This window comes from Otolemur garnettii, unplaced genomic scaffold (genome assembly GCF_000181295.1).
Source record: "Otolemur garnettii isolate 467f Iridium unplaced genomic scaffold, OtoGar3 scaffold00213, whole genome shotgun sequence".
Classification (NCBI taxonomy): Eukaryota; Metazoa; Chordata; class Mammalia; order Primates; family Galagidae; genus Otolemur; species Otolemur garnettii.
Genome location: NW_003852608.1, coordinates 828,996 through 848,170, shown reverse-complemented (window position 1 = coordinate 848,170; position 19,175 = coordinate 828,996). Strand labels below are relative to the sequence as shown.

General features: G+C 39.2%; 1 protein-coding gene across 1 annotated transcript in view; it reads left to right on the top strand.

The window, feature by feature from the left end:
* DLGAP1 (DLG associated protein 1) overlaps window positions 1-19,175 on the top strand; it is a 342,771-nt gene that overhangs the window by 146,578 nt on the left and 177,018 nt on the right. The window contains exon 4 of the mRNA XM_003801620.2: window positions 5,616-5,856. Coding sequence (XP_003801668.1) covers window positions 5,616-5,856 — 241 coding nt within the window. The remainder of the gene's footprint in view (window positions 1-5,615; window positions 5,857-19,175) is intronic.

Genomic DNA, 19,175 nt, shown 5'->3' with positions numbered 1-19,175 from the left:
CTGTAGTTCAAACGCCTAATGCACCAGCCACATACGCCAGAGCTGGTAGGTTCAAATCAGCCCTGGCCGGCCAAACAACAATGACAACTACAACCAAAAAATAGCTGGGCATTGTGACGGGTACCTATAGTCCCAGCTACTTGGGAAGCTGAGGCAAGAGAATCGCTTAAGCCCAGGACTTGGAGGATGCTGTGAACTGTAATGACACTGCAGCTATCTATCCAGGGCAACAGCTTGAGGCTCTATCTCAAAAAAAAAAAAAAAAACTTACCTGGGGCAGCACCTGTGGCTCAAAGGAGTAGGGTGCTGGCCCCCATATACCAGAGGTCGCAGATTCAACCCCAGCCCTGGCCAAAACTGCCAAAAAAAAAAAAAAGTTTCCTGAAATAAAAAGATGATTTGAAACTACATATTAGAAGAACACACCATATACCAGAGATATTGACCCAAAACAATCACCTTCAGGACATACTTGGGTAAAATTACAGGACTTTAAAGAATTTTTTTAAACTCCTTGGATTTCTGGGAAAAAAAGAGCACATGACTTAAAAATGAAAATTAAATTATCATCAGACTCTTTAATAACAATGATTTATGCCAGAATAAAAGGGTGTAACATTTTAATAAACTCAAGGAAAAAGTGTGAATAGGAGAATTTCATACCTCGAAAAACTGACTTTCAAATATAAATGGCACAAACTGTTCTAAGCATGGATGAACGCAGGAAATCTGGTGTCCAGGAACCCATCCCGAGGAATATACTAGACAGTGAGCTTTAGACAACCAAAAAGATCAGAGGGTTACAAATGGCCCACTACTTATGATGGGGGTCCTAATACTCATCATAAGTTGAAAAATATCATAGGTGGGAAATGGGCATTTTGTAAACATGATGGGATATAAAAATGCAAAACAAAGTATCCAACCAAACCCCAGCAATGCAGTACACTTTTAGAATATCAGTTGTTTACCCTCGTGACTACCTGAGCACCTGCCGACCATGAAGAGAGAATATTGTATCACGTCTCACTAGTCCAGGAAAAGATCAAGTTCCTGATCAATACACTGAGTGTGTATCGGTTCTACACCATTGTAAAGTTGAAAAATCACAAGTCAAACCATCATAAGTCAGGGACCACCTGTAGTAGCAAACATTATACAGTTATTTGCATAACTGAGATAAAATGAGGGGCTGGTGGGGGAGGTGGCATGAGCGTATTATATGCTCTGATAAAGTCAATACAGTACAACTATTTTAAAATGAAGGAAGAATTGAGGGAGCACATGAAAAATAAAATTGTTAACTGTTTTCAATAATCATATATGGGCAGTAGTATTAATATTATTCTTCTGAGTTGGTTGTCCATGTATTATGGAATAAAGCAGATCAATAGTTGTAGAATATTCCAATTCCATCATCTTCTGTGTCATTGAGAACCAGTATTCTTAGTATGGAATAAAGATCTAAATATAAATCTAAAAGACATTAGATATAAACCCTGCAGTCCTCATTTGAATTGGACATATTCATATAGTAGTTCTGCCCATGAGAAACACCTAAGAACAATGGTCAACCCGGTAGCCATGACAATGCAGCAATGTAGGGTAGTACCTCCCTAGTACCCAGACTCTGTTCTTATACTACTTAATACTAAAAGAAGAAAGAGCTTTTAGAAATATTCTGATTCTAAGAGAAGGATATTATGAGTTTGGAATACCTTTGCATACCAGATGTCAAGGAAGCTATCAAAGAATACTAGTTTCTTGTCAAAAGGACTCACAAGCCAACTTAAGAGTCTCCCACTGGCCAGAGATGGGACAATTTCAGTTCACTAAGAAAAGTAATTCAATTGGACTTAAAACCAATAAATGTTTTTATTTTATCTCATTTACTTATTTACTTTGGAGACAGGGTCTCTCTCTGTCACCCAGGCTAGAGTACAGTGGCACAATCATAGCTCACTGTAGCCTCAAATTTGGGCTAAAATGATCCTCCCACCTCAGCCTTCTGAGTAGCTTAAGACTACAGGCATGTGCCACCAAACCTGGCTCATCAAGTACTGGTAAATCTTTGAGTTACTTTTAATGTTTTAAAAATCAACCACTTATGAAAGGTAAGAGTGAATAATTTTACCTTAAAAATTGATAAAAGGGGTAATTTAAGAATTTATCTCACCATACCAACATGAAGTAAACCATTAAGTAACCAAATAAAATAGGAGAGGATATTCCAACTAGTAATTCTAAAAGTAGTGATAGAGGCTCGGCGCCTGTGGCTCAAGCGGCTAGGGCGCCAGCCACATACACCTAAGGTGGCGGGTTCAAATCCCCAGCCCGGGCCCGCCAAACAACAATGATGGCTGCAATCAAAAAATGGCCAGGCGTTGTGGGGGCGCCTGTAGTCCCAGCTACTTGGGAGGCTGAGGCAGGAGACTCACTTGAGCCCAGGAGTTGGAGGTTGCTGTGAGCATGATGCCGTGGCACTCTATCCAGGGGGATAGCTTGAGGCTCCATCTCAAAAAAAAATAAAAAAATAAAAAATAAAAAAAAAAAATAAAAGTAGTGATAGAATTAGGATATGGCCATTTTGCAAATCCCAGTGAATTATTGGATCTATGTATTAAGCACAAATGACCCCTCACAACATGGAAAAAGAGACAACCTAGATGTAATGTGCCCCCAGTGACCGCTAATCTTGCCAAAAAGATTGAACCTGACCCTAATCAAGTCTCTGAATCCAGCTTATAATTTTCAGGAAATACAAAATATAGAGGAACATGATAAACTCCACTGTGAGTGTGAAATCAGTAAAATCTAATCTATGAGAAGCTCTATGAGTGAAACAACCCAGATTCCTCAATAGATAAATTGTAATTTTAAAACAATTATGTTAAAGGCAAATTTTAAAAATGTATCAAGTTTTTAAAATGGATGTAGAGCCCAGGGATGCATATTTGAGAGAAAGAAACCATAAAGAATGCAAAGAAGTGATTGCAGGGGTGGTGCCTGTGGCTCCAAGAGTGGGTGCCAGCCCCATATGCCAGAGGTGGCAGGTTCAAACCCTGCCCTCGGGCAAAAAAAAAAGAGAAGTGATTGCAATAAAAGTCAGGGATTCATTATACAGTCTGAGAGGCGAGGCAAGGTGGAGGCTATGGTCAGGATGGGGCATGCAAAGGGCTTTGGGGAGTCTGGCAAAGTTTTGCTTCTTAATCTGAGTGGTGGTTCCAAGGGTGCTTGCCTTATAATAATTCATTAAGTTATACATTTATACTGTATGGTTTTCTGTATCTGCGTATAATAAAAATACATGTAAAGAATTAAAAGAATGAAGAAAATTATATTAAGAATATAAATTAAGCCAGGCCTGGTGTCTCATGCCTGTAATTCCAGCACTGTGGGAGGCCAAGGTGGATGGATTGCTTGAGCTCAGAAGTAGGAAACAAGCCTAAAGCAAGAGCCAGACCCCACCTCTGCTAAAAATAGAGAAGTTAGCTGGTTGTTGGGGCTAGTACCTGTAGTCCCACCTACTCAGGAGACTGAAGCAGGAGGATCACTTGAGCCCAAGAGTTTGAGGTTGCTGTGAGCTATGATGCCATAGTACTCTAGGCTAGGGCAACAGAGCAAGATTCAGTCTCAAAAAAAAAAAAAGAGGAGATTATAAGTGAGTATAAATTAACAAATGAGTTACAGAATTATATTTAGTCTATGATGAAAGTTTTATAAAAGATAGGCGAGAACACATATATAGCCTCTAGAAAGATAGTCATCCAAGTTTAATGATTATTACCTTGACAGAGATACATATTAGCATTTGTGACTTTTCATATGTCAGTTAAAAGGGGGAAATTGAATAAATTATATATACATATATACACACATACATACTTGTATATGTATATACACACACATATGTGTACATATTTACACATACATGTATAGTTTGCTCTGCTTTTTACTTTGAAATCATTTTAAACTTACAAAAGGCTCACACATATAATACAGAGACAGCCTTGACCCAGATTTAAAATTATTAATTGTTTAGATTTGGGCTCACTTTATCTCATTCATTCCTTTTGACAGTTCCAGATATCACATCCCTTTACCTCTAAAGGTATGTCCACATGTTTCTGAAAAAACAGGAGATACAGATACAAACATAGATACAGATATAGTTTTCTAATGTGGACAAAGGTATTTATTAGCCTTGAAAATCGGCAGGAATTTGACATCAAATTAGACAAAGGATATGAAAATACTATTTTTAAACTGTAAATAGTTCTTATTAAGAAATGGGTGTCTCTTTCCACATATACCTTAGGGCAATTTGTCACTTTTATCTGAAGCTTAAAGAAATTAGCCATTTCCACGACACAATTTCAGATAACATAAAATGAGAAGACAGGCAAAATTATAATAGTCTTCAGTAAGTGTACCAAACTTAGTAGTAACTTAAATGAGCAATGATTCATGAATATTTGAAATTAAGAAAAATAGAGATAAGGTATCCTAGAAGGTAATAGAAAATTGAGACATGCTCGTACATCTCTAACAAGTCAGCTACAAAGTGAAAACAGAACACCCAGTCCAGCACATTTTTACTCAAGGGGAGCTCTAGCCCAATGCAAATGATATACAGAGGAATATAGGTCAATAAAAACGTATTATTCAAAACAGAGGGCCTTATTCTCAAAGATTTTAAAATTGTTTTATTGATGCATAATAGATGTACATCATTTCAGAGTACATGTGATAATTTAATACATGTATATAGTTTGTAAATCAAATCAGAGTGTAGAGATGTCCAACCCATTAAATATTTGTCCTTGTTTGTGCTAGGACCATTCAAATTCTTCCTCTCCAGCTATGTTGTAATGCACAATAGATTACTGTAAGCTGTAGTCACCCTACTGATCAATCCAACACTGGGTCTTATTTCTTCTATCAACCCATATATCATTTTAAAGATTTTTTAAAAGGGATTTGAAAACAATTTGTGGACCACATCAGCTCTTTATAAAGAAGATTGAAACTTGTATATATTTCAAAATCTTGATAGTGTATTTCAAGATTTTGACATGTCTGAGTTTAGTCTATTTTTGTGCAACATGTGGGTACTTTGCCAGAAAATATAGGGCATGTTTCCATACTGTGCACTAAATTAAGCTTGACACTGAAGTTATTTAACGAACTAGTCACTTCAAAAGACACAGTAAAAATACTAGTTTCTAAAATGTTCGTGCTAAAAACAGTTACACCGAAATAATGCGACCTCTGACCGTGGACTGATAAGATTGTTCTCTACACTTACATTTATAAACATGAGGAATCGTCACCTGTTCGTGCCTTGAAATAAGACTTCCCAGCCCCACGCCTCCTTGCATTCCGAAAACAACACTTTTTTCTTTAGAATGTAATCGGTTATTTGCAATTATAAACTAGATGCCACTCAGTTATAGTCTGTAATTTAAAGGAAATGAAACGCGATTTAGTTTAAGGTAACCAGTTGCTGCTTTTCCGTTTGGGGGCCGAAGCTCACAGATGCCTGAAGGGAGAGATAGACCCTCCACCAGATGGAGAACTGACCGCGGGTGTGACACCACTGTGTTTGCCCGCAGGTGAGCGAGATGGAAGTGAACGGGCAGTTCGAGTCCGTGTGCGAATCCGTGTTCAGCGAGCTGGAGTCGCAGGCGGTGGAAGCGCTGGACCTGCCCATGCCCGGCTGCTTCCGCATGCGGAGCCACAGCTACGTGCGGGCCATCGAGAAAGGCTGCTCCCAGGACGACGAGTGCGTGTCCCTGAGGTCGTCATCCCCGCCACGCACCACCACCACCGTGAGGACCATCCAGAGCAGCACGGGTGAGTGGGCAGGCCACAGCCAGAGCCAGCGGGCCTCTCAGCTGGCTACACACAGCTGTCCCGAAAGACTGTGCCCCTGCTATTATCACACTTAGTTCCCGGGAACAAAACACCACCCGGGTCCTGCCCAGCAAGGGCTTTACTTCCTTGCCCACCTGTAGCCCCACCTCTGGCCACGTTCTTCCCTCTCGGTCTATATCCCGGGTATCGGGTATCATTTGGGTAAATGCGATTACAGCACCATTAGGGAGGGACTGCACAGAGGGGGAATCTATCCAAGATCCCCGCACCTCCTAGGAGCTAGCATAAAGGATCCAAACCGACTCCTACTCTCTAATTAAGCTCACCTCTTTAGCAGCCACTCTGCTAAACTGCCCATCATAGAGTTGAAATACTTTTATTATTCCAAGATTACCACAAAGTAACTATCCCAAGAGATCTGAAATATCTCCGTGAGAAAACAAGAAAGAAGAAATGGATAACCCAATAATACTGATCACTTTATGAATTTTCTTTTAGTATAACAGCAGATTTATTTCATTATTTTAAAGCCTCTATCTATCCTATATAAATAATATTTCCTTTTCCCTCTAAGCTGTATTTAGGTTTCTGCATTTAAACTATTTTTTTATCAGTAGATTTCAGGCACAGAGGCACAGAAGAGCTTAACTAGTTTCCATGACATTGGGACCTGCACCGTGACATAGCCTTGGGCTATTTTTAAGATGAGCATGCGTGCATATATACATCTATACACACACATACACCCATACACATATATACATATGTGTGTGTATAAAACATTTACGTTCCAAGAAGAAAATCCCTCCATCATAACTAGGCTTAATTTCCTGATTTAACTCAGCATAACTTCAATACGGAGTAGTTCTACAAAGAAAGTAATCAAACCCTGAGTCCAGATAAATAATGATGAATAAATTAGAAAGAAAAGCCTATGCCTGAATGTGGTATTATTCAATTTTGTCATAAAAGGTCAGAATTATCACTCAGCATACAACTCTTATACGTTTGAGAATTAAAAGATCCTCAAACCTGAGTTAAAATCCTACTAACTCAATGTATAAGAGAGAGGTAGGAGTTTTTAAAAAACCTTTAGAGGCTAAACAAGAGGAATTCATTCGAGACCTCAGCATCAGGGGCAAGGATACCTCTGGATGTCACACTAGCCCCAAAATTCAGCAGCTTTGAGCCTGACTGGCCATCTCCAGACCAGAGAGAGTGGATGGATGGGTGTTCTTGCTCACTAGGAAATCCTCCAACAGTCACATGTGTGATTAGTAAATTAAATAGCACTGATCTATAAAGAGAAAAAATATTTTAAACTCAGCCGTGAGCATTGTGTGCATGTTTGCATTCACACCGTGAGTGTGGTTTGGGAGGTCTGCCCTGTGCCTGCTGCCCGTCACTGTGTCTTTTGGTGTTTCCCATTGTTACTCCCTCCACCCCTCCCACAATCCTCTCTTCCCAGTGTCTGGTCCATTCCTCTCTATAAAGAGCTCATTGTCTGCCAGCTGAAATTCCTCATTAAATATGCAGAATTCAGATCCTTCCCAGAAGTGCCAAGGGTGCTCTTAGGAGACCGGTCTGGAGGGAAAGGACCACAGGCTCACTTCTTCCCCCTCAAGAAGTAGGTTGTGGATAAAGTGACGGGAGACACAGATTGGCTTTTCTCTGCTCCCGTCTCAGAGGATTTTGTGTTTTCATTATTTAGACAATTTACTTACACTTCCCACATCCATTCTTGCCCCCCTACTCTTCACTCAAAGACCCACAGGTCTGCTTTTTCTAAGACCCTTTCCAAATTCTCTGGAGACCAGAGTTCAAACTATAGGGTTGCCAAATAGAATCCAAGTCATGCAGTTAAGTAGGTATTTGGGGTTAATGGTGAATAATTCTGTAGTATAAATGTATCCCAAATATTGCATGGGATACTACAGAACTATTTGTAATGTTTGTAATATTTGCTAAAATACAATGAGATTATCAGAGCAGGAGATGAGTGGGTCCTGGGAGGCTGTCCTGTATTGTTCTATTTAGAATCTAAATAGAGTCTAAGGGGGGTTAGGTGGAGGTCCAGTGTGGGAAAACACCTGTAACAGGGAGAAGGGATTAAAAACTGCACAGAAGCATCTGCTCCTCCTTGGGCTCCATGAGTCCTGTCCTAAGCACTGGGATTGGGCCTCTTCTACCTGCAGTTCTCCACATGGGAAGGCTTCATGCTTGGCTGCCCCCCAAGGATTTAGGGGCAGGAAGATGTGACTTCCTCCTGGGCCGGGTGATACGTAAAATGTCAAGATTTTTACACAAGGCAGCCGTTGACTTCACCCTTAATCATTAAATTAACCATGATGTAAGACCTTCACAGTTATCAAAAAATAGTTTGAGTACTGAACCAGTATAGCAGATACTAACCAGGTGGGATATCTAAGAATGCAACTTTATGAATTCCAATATTACTTTTCACAGTTCCTCTAAGCCATGGATTTGTTCTTTTGAAGCAGTTCATAATTTTATAATATATAAGTTTACTAGCGTCCAAGTAGAGATTTTAGTTTATAATTTTATGATATAATATCATTGCTCGCCTCCAAGTGGAGGTTTTTCCAAGTTCTTGGTGTTCATCATGGAAAAGAATCTCAGGATAAGCCACGTAAGCCTAGCAAGCCAAAGCTTTATTGAAAGCAAAACTGCACTGTCAGTGAGCAAGGGAAGGAATGGCTACACTGAGAGGAAGTGCCTAGATCTTTTGTGGTCTCACTAATCAAGGGAGGAATATTCAAGGCCAAAGGATTGGTTTTTATTAAAAATTTGAGTTCTAACCATTTTCATATTTTATATGGATGTCTTGGAACTGTCATGGTGATTTCAAGGGCAGAGAAATGTCAAAGCCACAATGTAAATGATACTGTCATTAGCCCAGTGCACGTAAGGTGGCAGAGATAGCTGACAAGCCAGCTGACCAGTCATTGCTGCTCTTGTCAGCCCCTCTGGTTAGCTTCTGGTTGTTTAACACCTGCATCTGATCTTCAAGCCCCTGCATCTGTCTGGTCTCCTACTTTAACAATAAGGTTCAATGTTCTTGATTCCACCACTCCCACTATTCCTGTATTCATTCTCTCCCTCTCTCCCTCTCTCTCTCACACACAGACCCAAGCACACAGTTTTCTTTCCTCTCTCACATGATCTCAGTACTACCATATTAATTTTCTCCTCCCACTGGTTTTCTTCTTACATTGAATCAAATGCAACTTTCTGCAGAAAATACATAACATTTATTTTTCTCACAGGACTTACTAATTTTGAAAGAAAGCGCTCCTCTATGAAAGCTGGGAACAGACTTTACTCTCATTCTGTTGGTTTTCCTCAACTACACTGATCAAGTGTGCATCCAGGCTTAGTAGGATTTGATGTATTTCTCCTTCTGCTTCTCTTCCTTTGCTTATTATTCTTGGACACAATGGATTCTATTTTTCCTAAACTTCGTCTTTCCTGAAAAAAATTCTTGATTTTTGTCAACTATAGTTGTTAGGTAAAACTTTTCCCCACAACAGTCTACATGATGAGTCTTTGATTTGGGGTCAGCCCATTTTAATTGTTCAAATTTTCAGCAGTGTATACTATTGAGGCTCCTTCTTCCAGCCTTGTCCTTTTTTCATATTAGCAAAATGAAATCACAGGCAAGAGTCTACAAAAGTCTCATGCCACATGAGAGAGTCACAAAGACAGGCTCAGCTCTTGCCATTAACTCCATGGATGGAGACATTTCAACAAATCAGGGCAAATTAGGAGCTGAGTTAGAAAGTGACTTATAGTTGTGCTTCCTTGAATTTCTATGATAGAATCTTATGTCCTCTCAGCCTGCAGTCTGCTTCAAGCACCCAAATCTCTCTCTATCCAATAGATTCAACAAGTTTTCATATAAACCACTGCCCCTGGGACTACTAGGTTATGATTAGAGCTACTACAGAAAAGTAAAATTAAAAAGTGGCACAATTAATCTCATGACTATGAGTGAGCAAGCACCCATGCCACAGTTGTCTGAGTATTTTGGGTAAATGTGCCAGAAATATACCCAGACCTCCAGAGTACTGGATTACATGTTCCTCTTACAGAATATATGAAGCAATTGTATGCATGTAAGGGTGAATGTCTTTTTCTTCCTATGTTGAACATTTTCTAGGACCTATCAAAAACATTATCATGGGCTCGGCGCCTATAGCTCAACCGGCTAAGGCGCCAGCCACGTACACCTAAGGTGGCGGGTTCGAATCCCCAGCCCGGACCCGCCAAACAACAATGACGGCTGCAGCCAAAAAATGGCCGGGCGACGTGGCGGGCGCCTGTGGTCCCAGCTACTTGGGAGGCGGAGGCAGGAGACTCGCTTGCGCCCAGGAGTTGGAGGTTGCTGTGAGCTGTGCGGCCACGGCACTCTACCCAGGGGGACAGCTTGAGGCTCTGTCTCAAAAAAAAAAAATTATCATGTGGTAGCTAGGCAGACTTTCATCTTGTGATACCCGTAGCCTGAATAGGCAAAAACATTGTATAATGATAATAAGTGAATGCACACCCAGAAAAACAGATACACACGTGTACAGGAAAAGACATCAGAAAGGACACAAGCAGTGGTTACCTGGCAAGCAGTAGGTGAGGAAGAGTGATGACAAGGTGAGAGGGGATTTTTCAAATAAGCATTTATGATTTTAAAGCCAATACAATATTTGAATAAAAATAATATTCTTTAACAGAAATAGGCAAATTGTCATGATATATGATTCTCAGGTCTTTTAAGAAAATTCTGCTCTTTCAAATTATAAAATTTGCAAGGAAGATTTATGTAGCAATAATACAGTTTTTAGCTGGGCTCAGTCCGTGACTCACAGCTGTAATACTAGCACTGGGGGAGGCTGAGGTGGGTGGATCGCCTGAGCTCAGGAGTTCAAGACCAGCCTGAGCAAGTGGGAGACCCCATCTCTAAAAAATAGAGTGGTGGGTGCCTGTAGTCCCAGCTACTTGAGAGGCAGAAGCAAGAGGATCTCTTGAGCCCAATATTGAGGTTGCTGTGAACTCTGACACCACGGCACACTGCCAAGGACGACAAAGTTAGAATCTGTCTCAAGGTAATAATAATGTAGTTCCTGTAAATAGTAAGTAGATTCATTGTCACACTCTAGGTCTTAAAGTCTGGCCTATGTGCTGTATTAATTTTTTACTGGGGGATTTCCTAAGGGATGAAGGAGTTGATGTGGTCTCCTCTCCTCTACATTGCCCTCCAGTGTCTTCCAGCCAGGGAGTCAACAGAGCTTGTCCTCTTAAGGTATGGCTTGGGACTATACTTACAGCGGTGTTTGTAGTTTGACTTTTCCCTGAATTGAGACATGGTCTTCCATAGTCTTGCTTTCCTCTTGCTGGAAGCTCTGATACACTTACTCAAGCCAGGCTCAACTGGCAAAAGCAGTTAATCTTTTGATCCCCTGAAGTCAGGGCTAACATTTTAGAGAGTTCTATAGATTTGGGGTCTTTATTCCCAGTTAGTCACCCCATCCCGGACCTCACATCTAACTTCCCTTCGTGTACCCTACACTCCAGTCCCATCCGCCTTGCTCTGCACTACCACTTCCAAAATCCTGAAACACATAAGACATTATGCAGAATAACTTTAAGGTGGTAATTTATATCTGCAGTATGCATAGTGATATTTAATCATGGAGGAAGAAGGAGAGAGAAGCAGAAAACTACTTAAGTGTTCCACAAACCACATGAGCCACTGATGATTAAACAATGAAGGTGACTTTCCTACAGAAATAGCATTGCTAGTAAAATAAGTTGAATTATAAAATACTAGCAGTGGAGGAAACTTCTCCATAGTCTAGTCCAATGGTTGGCAAACTACAACCGATGGGCCAAATGTAACCTGCTGCCTGTTTTTGTGAGTTAAGTGTCACTGGACTCACACAGTCACACCCATTTGTTTACCTACCGTCTGTGGCTACTTTTGCTCTTTAAATAACAGGCCCACAAAGCCAAGAACATTTATTATCTGGTCCTTTGCAGAAAAAGTTTGCTGTGCCTGTCTGATCCATTGAGCTTACTTTAAGACAAGGGAACTCAGGCCCAACCTGGTGGGCCCCTAGCTGGAGGCAGAGTCAGAGTTAAAACCAGGTCTCCCAGCAAACAGCCCTTTGTTCCTTTGGGGCCCAGCTCTCCCACTTAGTTATGGCATGATTATGAAGTTAACCTGAACTTCAGTTTCTTCATGTGTAAAATGAGATTATAATGCTGCTCCTCTTACAGAATTAATGACGGTTTTTGGAGAATTCTTAGAGTTCAGAGAAAGCACACTTCTTTCTGCCAAGCACTGAGTTAATTAATAGATCCTTTTTATAAAGCAACGAAGGAAAGGTTCAGAAGTGCAAGGGACAGATATCCATCAGGAGCTTTTTGAACAAAGCAACTTTCTGTTCTATGCAAGATAAAATCTTGTAATAAATATTCTGATCTTGCCTGGACTGGGTCCTTGTTCCTCTGCTAATGATATTTACTTCTTTGAATCTCTCTAAAAGAAGTGCAGTCACACACTTAGTCCCACCACTGCAGTCTCAGACCACACATACACATACACACACAAAACAACAAAGGAAAAAAAAAACAGGATTTCTGGCACAAACCTACTCCTCTTGTGACTCCTCTTGTCCACTTCTATATCATAGTACAATAAACAGTGATAATTTTCACGAGACTTTGGTTATAATTTGCTTTTTTTCTCTGGGAAACTTGAGGTTGATTCCTCTATGCTCTCGATATTATGAAGTCCTAAAAATGGAAAAGTGTTGTTCAGACATAGAGCAAGATTTAAAATCTGAAGAACACCATGTGCTTTCAACTCCAGTTGTTTTGAAGTCTATAAATCACCTTTGGGGAACAAGGTGCCCAACCTCGGAGGGCCACGCTCTATACACAGCCAGGAAGTTCGCCTTTGCCCAAGGGAGGTGGGTTGTCAAATGGCAAAGAGTGAAGGGGCTCCAGAATTTTCTGGCACACCGGTCTTTAAAGTTGTTGTGAAGTTCAAATGAGATTATTAATAAAGAAGCACAAATTAGAATGCCCAAGCTTTGGCTTTACTTTTAAATCTCTCAGTCAGGCTTAGTTTAATAGCAGTGATGATAGGTAACTTTGGATCACTTAGTGTTTGACAAGCGTGACGAACCAGCTGGACAGATTATCTCAGGTACTCCGAATTAATACTTATATGACATATATGTGATATTATAGTTTTATTGTATGCCGAAAAAAAATTAAGACTTAAAGAGTTTATATAACCTGACGAGACCCTAGAGCCAGTAAATGACAGAGCAGGCTCAAATTCTTTCTGGAACCATCAACAAATGCTCTGCATATTTCAGCGTACTCTAAAATAATTTGATGCAAACCTATTTCTGGAATGACTGGCCTAGCAGCTTTTTTCCTTCATTCTCTTCACAAATAAATATCCATTTAGCCCCTGCTATGTTTGAAACCTGTGTTTTCACAAAAAAATTTGAAGAACCCTCTATTCTAGAGAAAATTTTGTTCATGTTTTATTAACATGGCTTCACATGTTGGTGGGTCTGTAAAATACCTGGGTCTTGTTGGTTTTTTGTTTCTTAGTTTTTGTTTTGTTTGTTTGTTTCGAGGGTATTTTTTGAGACAGAGTCTCATTCTATCACCCTGGGTAGAGTGCCATTGTAGGATCATAGTTCACAGCAACCTCAAGCTCTTGGGCTCAAGCAATCCTCTTGCTTCAGCCTCCCAAGTAGCTGGGACTACAGGCACCCACCAAAATACCCGGCTAGTTTTTCTATTGTTATTAGAGATGCTCAGACTGAGCTCAAGCAGTTCATCTGCCTCCCAGAGTCAGACATGAGCCACCATACCCGGCCTAAAATATCTCTTTAAAGCTAAATGAATAAAGAAAAATCCTTTTAAAAGATAATACTCTTTGGGTTTAAAATTTCATAATATGCTATGTCATTTTGACACTATGACAGATTTAAAAGATCACACATCCGATCCCCTAATCCAATCACCATACCATCAGGCAGCATGAAATGGAAAAAAGAATTTTTGCCAACTCATGTGTAAACTAAGCAGGTGGCAAATTCTGCTCTGTGGCTAATGAAATGGTCAGGGGTCTCTGCCCTCAGGTTATGTAAAAAACCCTGCAGTAATTTAATTCTAATCTGACTGTCCCTTGATTGAGCTCCAAAGATGTAAGCATTCATGACCCCATTACAATGGGCCATCAGGAAAGCCAAATCAGAAAGCCAGGCTCTTTCCACATGAATACTTACTGTATAGGAAATTCTTTAAACAAAACATACTGCTCACGTTTTTATTTTGTGATACCTCTGTAGACACTTTTGTATGTGAAGGAAATGCCATTTTTTAAAGCTTTCGTAGTCTAGACTTGTGTATTCCAATTCATATTGAACTTTAGCAAACACAGCAAAGTCACAGCAGTTGGAAACCATGTCTGTAAGTTGGACAACACTACAAAGCCACTTTGGGAGCAACTTTATTTAGCTCCAGGTGGGAAATCTGAGACCCGAAGTTTTGTGTTTCTGCCTGCTACGCCTGCCATTGACTTTCTGTCGCGCTTTCAAGGCAAACCTTTCCTGCTGCCAAGTGTGCTTGATTAAAAACAGAAAAGACCAAAATGAAGACTGCCAGGACTTTACCGTATCGGCATTTGAAACATTCTTGTATTTATTTTAATGACAAATCAATGATGGTATAACTGTTAACGTTCTGAAAGCTTTCTTTGCCATCTGCTGGTGTTCTACTGACATACAAATTCTACCAGCATACAAGAAGAGAATTTTTCTTTCCTGCTTTTATTTATTTTTTAATTTAGGGGGGGGACAGGGTCTCACTATATTACCCAAGCTGGTCTTGAATGCCTGACCTCAACTGATACTCCCACCTCAGCCTTCCAAAGTGCTGAGATTACAGGTGTGAGCCACTATGCCTAGACTTTTTTCTTTTTTTTTACCTTGTCTTCCAATTATCTGAGCTATTGAGAGTACTAATTCTAATAACTTCTAATTAAACTTATAGGACAAAATAATTAGCCTAAATTATCTCTATATCAGAACTTATCAAAGTTTAATTAGTGTTTAATCTCTAGAATAGTTTATGATTTCAAAGGAAATAAGTAATATTATTAAAATTAATATTGCTTAATCAGCTTCAGAGATCCGTGTCTGTCGAGAGGCGTCAGATCTGATGAAGACAGAAGCTCGTTCTGAATTTCTGGGTAGGATCGCTGTCCTCTCTTTAAAACCAACGTTGAATTTCCTTTTCCTCTAATATTCTTATTATTCCATTACATGTTTTCTTCCACATGACATTTTTAAATTTAAGAAAATCAGTTAACCCATATCATCCACCACCTTGCTTCTGAAACAAAACTTTCATTCTTCTAAAACGTTGATTATGGCTGGAGAATCATAATGAGACTTTAATGTTTGCTTTCATCGTTTTCAAGAAACTGTATTCCATCATCTTTTGTTTTTATCTTTTAATTTTGAAATAATTATAGAATTACAGGAAATTATGATGTTATCTCTAGTGTCCAACAGTTACATCTGTGATACTATATGAAAACAAGGTCATTAGCATTATTACATGTATATGAAGAGTTCATATTTGACGATATGTGTAGATTCTGGGGACCAGCACTGTAATCAAAATATAGAACCACTTGAACCATTTTGTTGCCACAAAATCTACTGGTACCCACATTTTGCCTGTTTGAATGAAGTGTGGAAACCTTACTTCCCTTCAACTCTTTGACCTCTGCCGTTTATGATTATCTTAAATAGTTCCTATATAGACAACAGTAAGAGCCACATACAATGTTATTCTTTTTCCTTCAAGTGTCAAACAGAATGCAGAAAATTTCAGAGAATAAAAATGTATTTTACTTACTCTTTTTTTAAATCAAATTGCCAAATTTGGGAAATGTCTAGCCATCATTTCCACGGCTACTTTTTCATCCCTATCCTTCTGAGATTCCAGTGACACAAGGGCCACAATTTCCTCAGTGGGGATTTTGAGTAAGGTGCTTTCCTGAGATGAGGATATGAGTGGGCAAGCAGTGTTTCATCTCTATTATATGATATCCTTTCAAACACAAAAATGATTCTTTCCACACCTGCAGTTCTATACGTGCCCCACCAACCAAGACCCAGCTTTCATGGGACAGCCACAAACGGCAGACCAAAGTTGCACTTAGCTACTGCACCCTGCACACGGTACCTCTTAGTGGTGTCAGGGTTCATTATCCTTCTAACATTCTGCAACCTAAGGACTAAATTACACAGTTTTTTTAAATGCTCAACTACCGTGGCACAAAAGCAAAACTCAACAATGCTGATTTTTTTTAAAAAGGAAGACAAAGGACAGTACCCACTGTCCTTCTAATAATCTAGAATCACTTAAGTAGCATATTAAGTCCAAGTTGAACTAAATAGATACAACTTTTCTTTATTTTTTTATTAAATCATAACTGTGTACATTGATGCATTTATGGGGTTCAGTGTACTGATTGATATACAATGTGAAATGCTTACATTGAACTGACTACCACATCCATCACCTCACTTAATTTGTTGTGCTAAGATAATTTATACCCTCTCTCCTCCCGTCTCCCCCTTCCCCTTCCCTCGCTCTCTACTTCCTAGACTATAGTTATGTTTTACCTTTCATATGAATGTGTAGGTGATTATATATTATTTTCATAATAGTATTGAGTACATTGGATACTTTTTTCCATTCCCAAGATACTTTACTAAGAATATGTTCCAGCTCCATCCAGATAAACATAAAAGATGTGAGCTCTCCATCTTTCTTATGGCTGCATAGTATTCCATGGTGTACATACATATACCACAATTTGTTAATCCATGGTCAATGGGCACTTGGGCTGTTTCGAAGTCTTGGCAATTATGAATTGGGCTGCAGTAAACATTCTGGTGCAAATATCTTTGTTGTAAAATAATTTTTGATCATCTGGGGATATACCTAGTAGAGGAATTACAGGATTGAACCATAGGTCTACTTTTAGTTCCTTGAGTATTCTCCAAACTTCTTTCCAAAAAGGTCGTATTAGCTTGCATTCCCACCAGCAGTGAAGAAGTGTTCCCTTCTCTCCACATCCATGCCAATATCTGAACTTTGGGGATTTTGTTATGTGGGCTGATCTTACTATAGTTAGATGATATCTCAAAGTGGTTTTGATTTGCATTTCTCTGATGATTGAAGATGATGAGCATTTTTTCATGTGTTTATAGGCCATGCATCTGTCTTCTTCAGAGAACTTTCTGTTCAAGTCTCTTGCCCACATACAAATGGGGTTATTTGTTTTCTTATTGATTAGTTTGAGTTCTCTGTAGATTCTAGTTATCAGACCTTTGTCGGAACCATAACCCGCAAAAATCTTCTCCCATTCTGAAGGTTGTCTGTTTGCTTTACTTATTGTTCTCATGGCTGTGCAGAAGGTTTTTAGTTTTATCAGATCCCAGTAATGGATTTTCGGTGTTACTTCAATTGCCCGGGGGGCGGGGGGGAGGAACTGCGTCATAAAATATTCTCCTAGGCTGATTTCTTCAAGTGTTTTCCCTGCACTCTTATCTAGTATTTTTATGGTTTCATGTCTTAAGTTTAAATCTTTTACCCAGTTGAGAATCAATTTTTGTTAATAGTGAAAGGTGGAGGTCCAATTTCAGTCTTCTACAGGTTGCCAGCCAGTTCACCCAGCACCATCTGTTAAATAGGGAGTCTTTCCCCCACTAAATGTTTTTGATTGGCTTATCAAAGACCAAATGATGATAAGTAGCCATGTTCATCTCTTGGTTCATTCTGTTCCATAAATCTACCTCTCTGTTTTGGTGCCAGTACCATCATCTATAGTGATCAAAACTATAGATTTATAGTATAGCCTGAAGTCTGGTAACATACCTCCTGATTTGTTTTTATTTCTGAGTAACGTATTGGCTATTCGAGGTTTTTTCTGATTCTGTATAAAACAAAGCACTGTTTTTTTTTTCAAGCTCTTTAAAGTATGACAATGGTGCTTTGATAGGGATTGCATTACATCTGTAGATTGCTTTGGGTAGTATGGACCTTTTAACAAAGATCTCTAGAAAAAGAATTATGAAACAACTTTTCTTTAAAAATAATATTAATACCAATCTCTATTTCTGTTGCTTATGGAATTGCCTTATGTTTGTTAAATTCAAATGGCAATTGCATCAATATCTTTTTTTCTTTTGTAGACAGTTCATTTACTGTACCACTTTAAGTAAAAAGAATATTGATGCAAATCTAGGTAAAATTGACACAAATTAAAGTGACTTACTTTTTATTTAAAAATTAGTGAGCTGAAATATGAAAAGCTGCTCATCAGAAAAGGATAGAGAGAAAGCCACACTCCAAAATATCTTAGCTCTTTCTAAATTGCTTAAATCAAAAGAATGAAAACTCAGCTTGACTTTGGCATGTCTGGAAGTCTCTGCCACTCTTACATAAGGTCTCAGTTTCTATCTTGTGACCCAACAATGAATTAAAGAGTTTAAATAAATACTCTTTAATTTATAGCTTTGCAATGGTTCAGCAATCAGCCATTTAAACACAACCTACAATTCTTGCACAGAAGATTTACCCCATGAATATTTGTGATTGATAGGTGAAAAATGTATGATTTCCTCAGGAAATTTGCTGCTCCAGTGAACACTACAGGCTTCCAGGATGACTCCAGCCTCTGCATGCACCTAAAAATAAACAACTTCACTTCAAAGAGAGTGGGATGGTCACATGTCAGCCCAAAACCATTTTGAGGAACGAAATTTTGATTATTTCTTATTTGGAGGAAAGAATCTCTCAAAATGTGTGATAGTAAAAATCAAAGAGACCGAGGGAGCGTTAAGCTCTGCAAGTGAAGGCTCCTGTTTCTTCTCCGGGTGTTCATTTCACACTGTGTTCTTCCTCTCCACTTCCTTGGAGGTTAAATTCCTACCAGCCCCCCTTCCTTCCCTTTCCCCTCTCTTATCTGTAAATAAGTTGTGTGATCCTCAGTCCTGACCTAGTCTCAAATCTCTGCCTATAAACATCTAAAATAAAGAGATTTCATGGGCAGCTTATCACATCCTTGGAAAGAACATCAAAATTTTAAAAAACCTGTGCAGGATTCACATCAACATACAAACACACACACACACATCCTTTTTTTGTTTGTTTGTTTTTTGGTTTGGGGGTTTTGG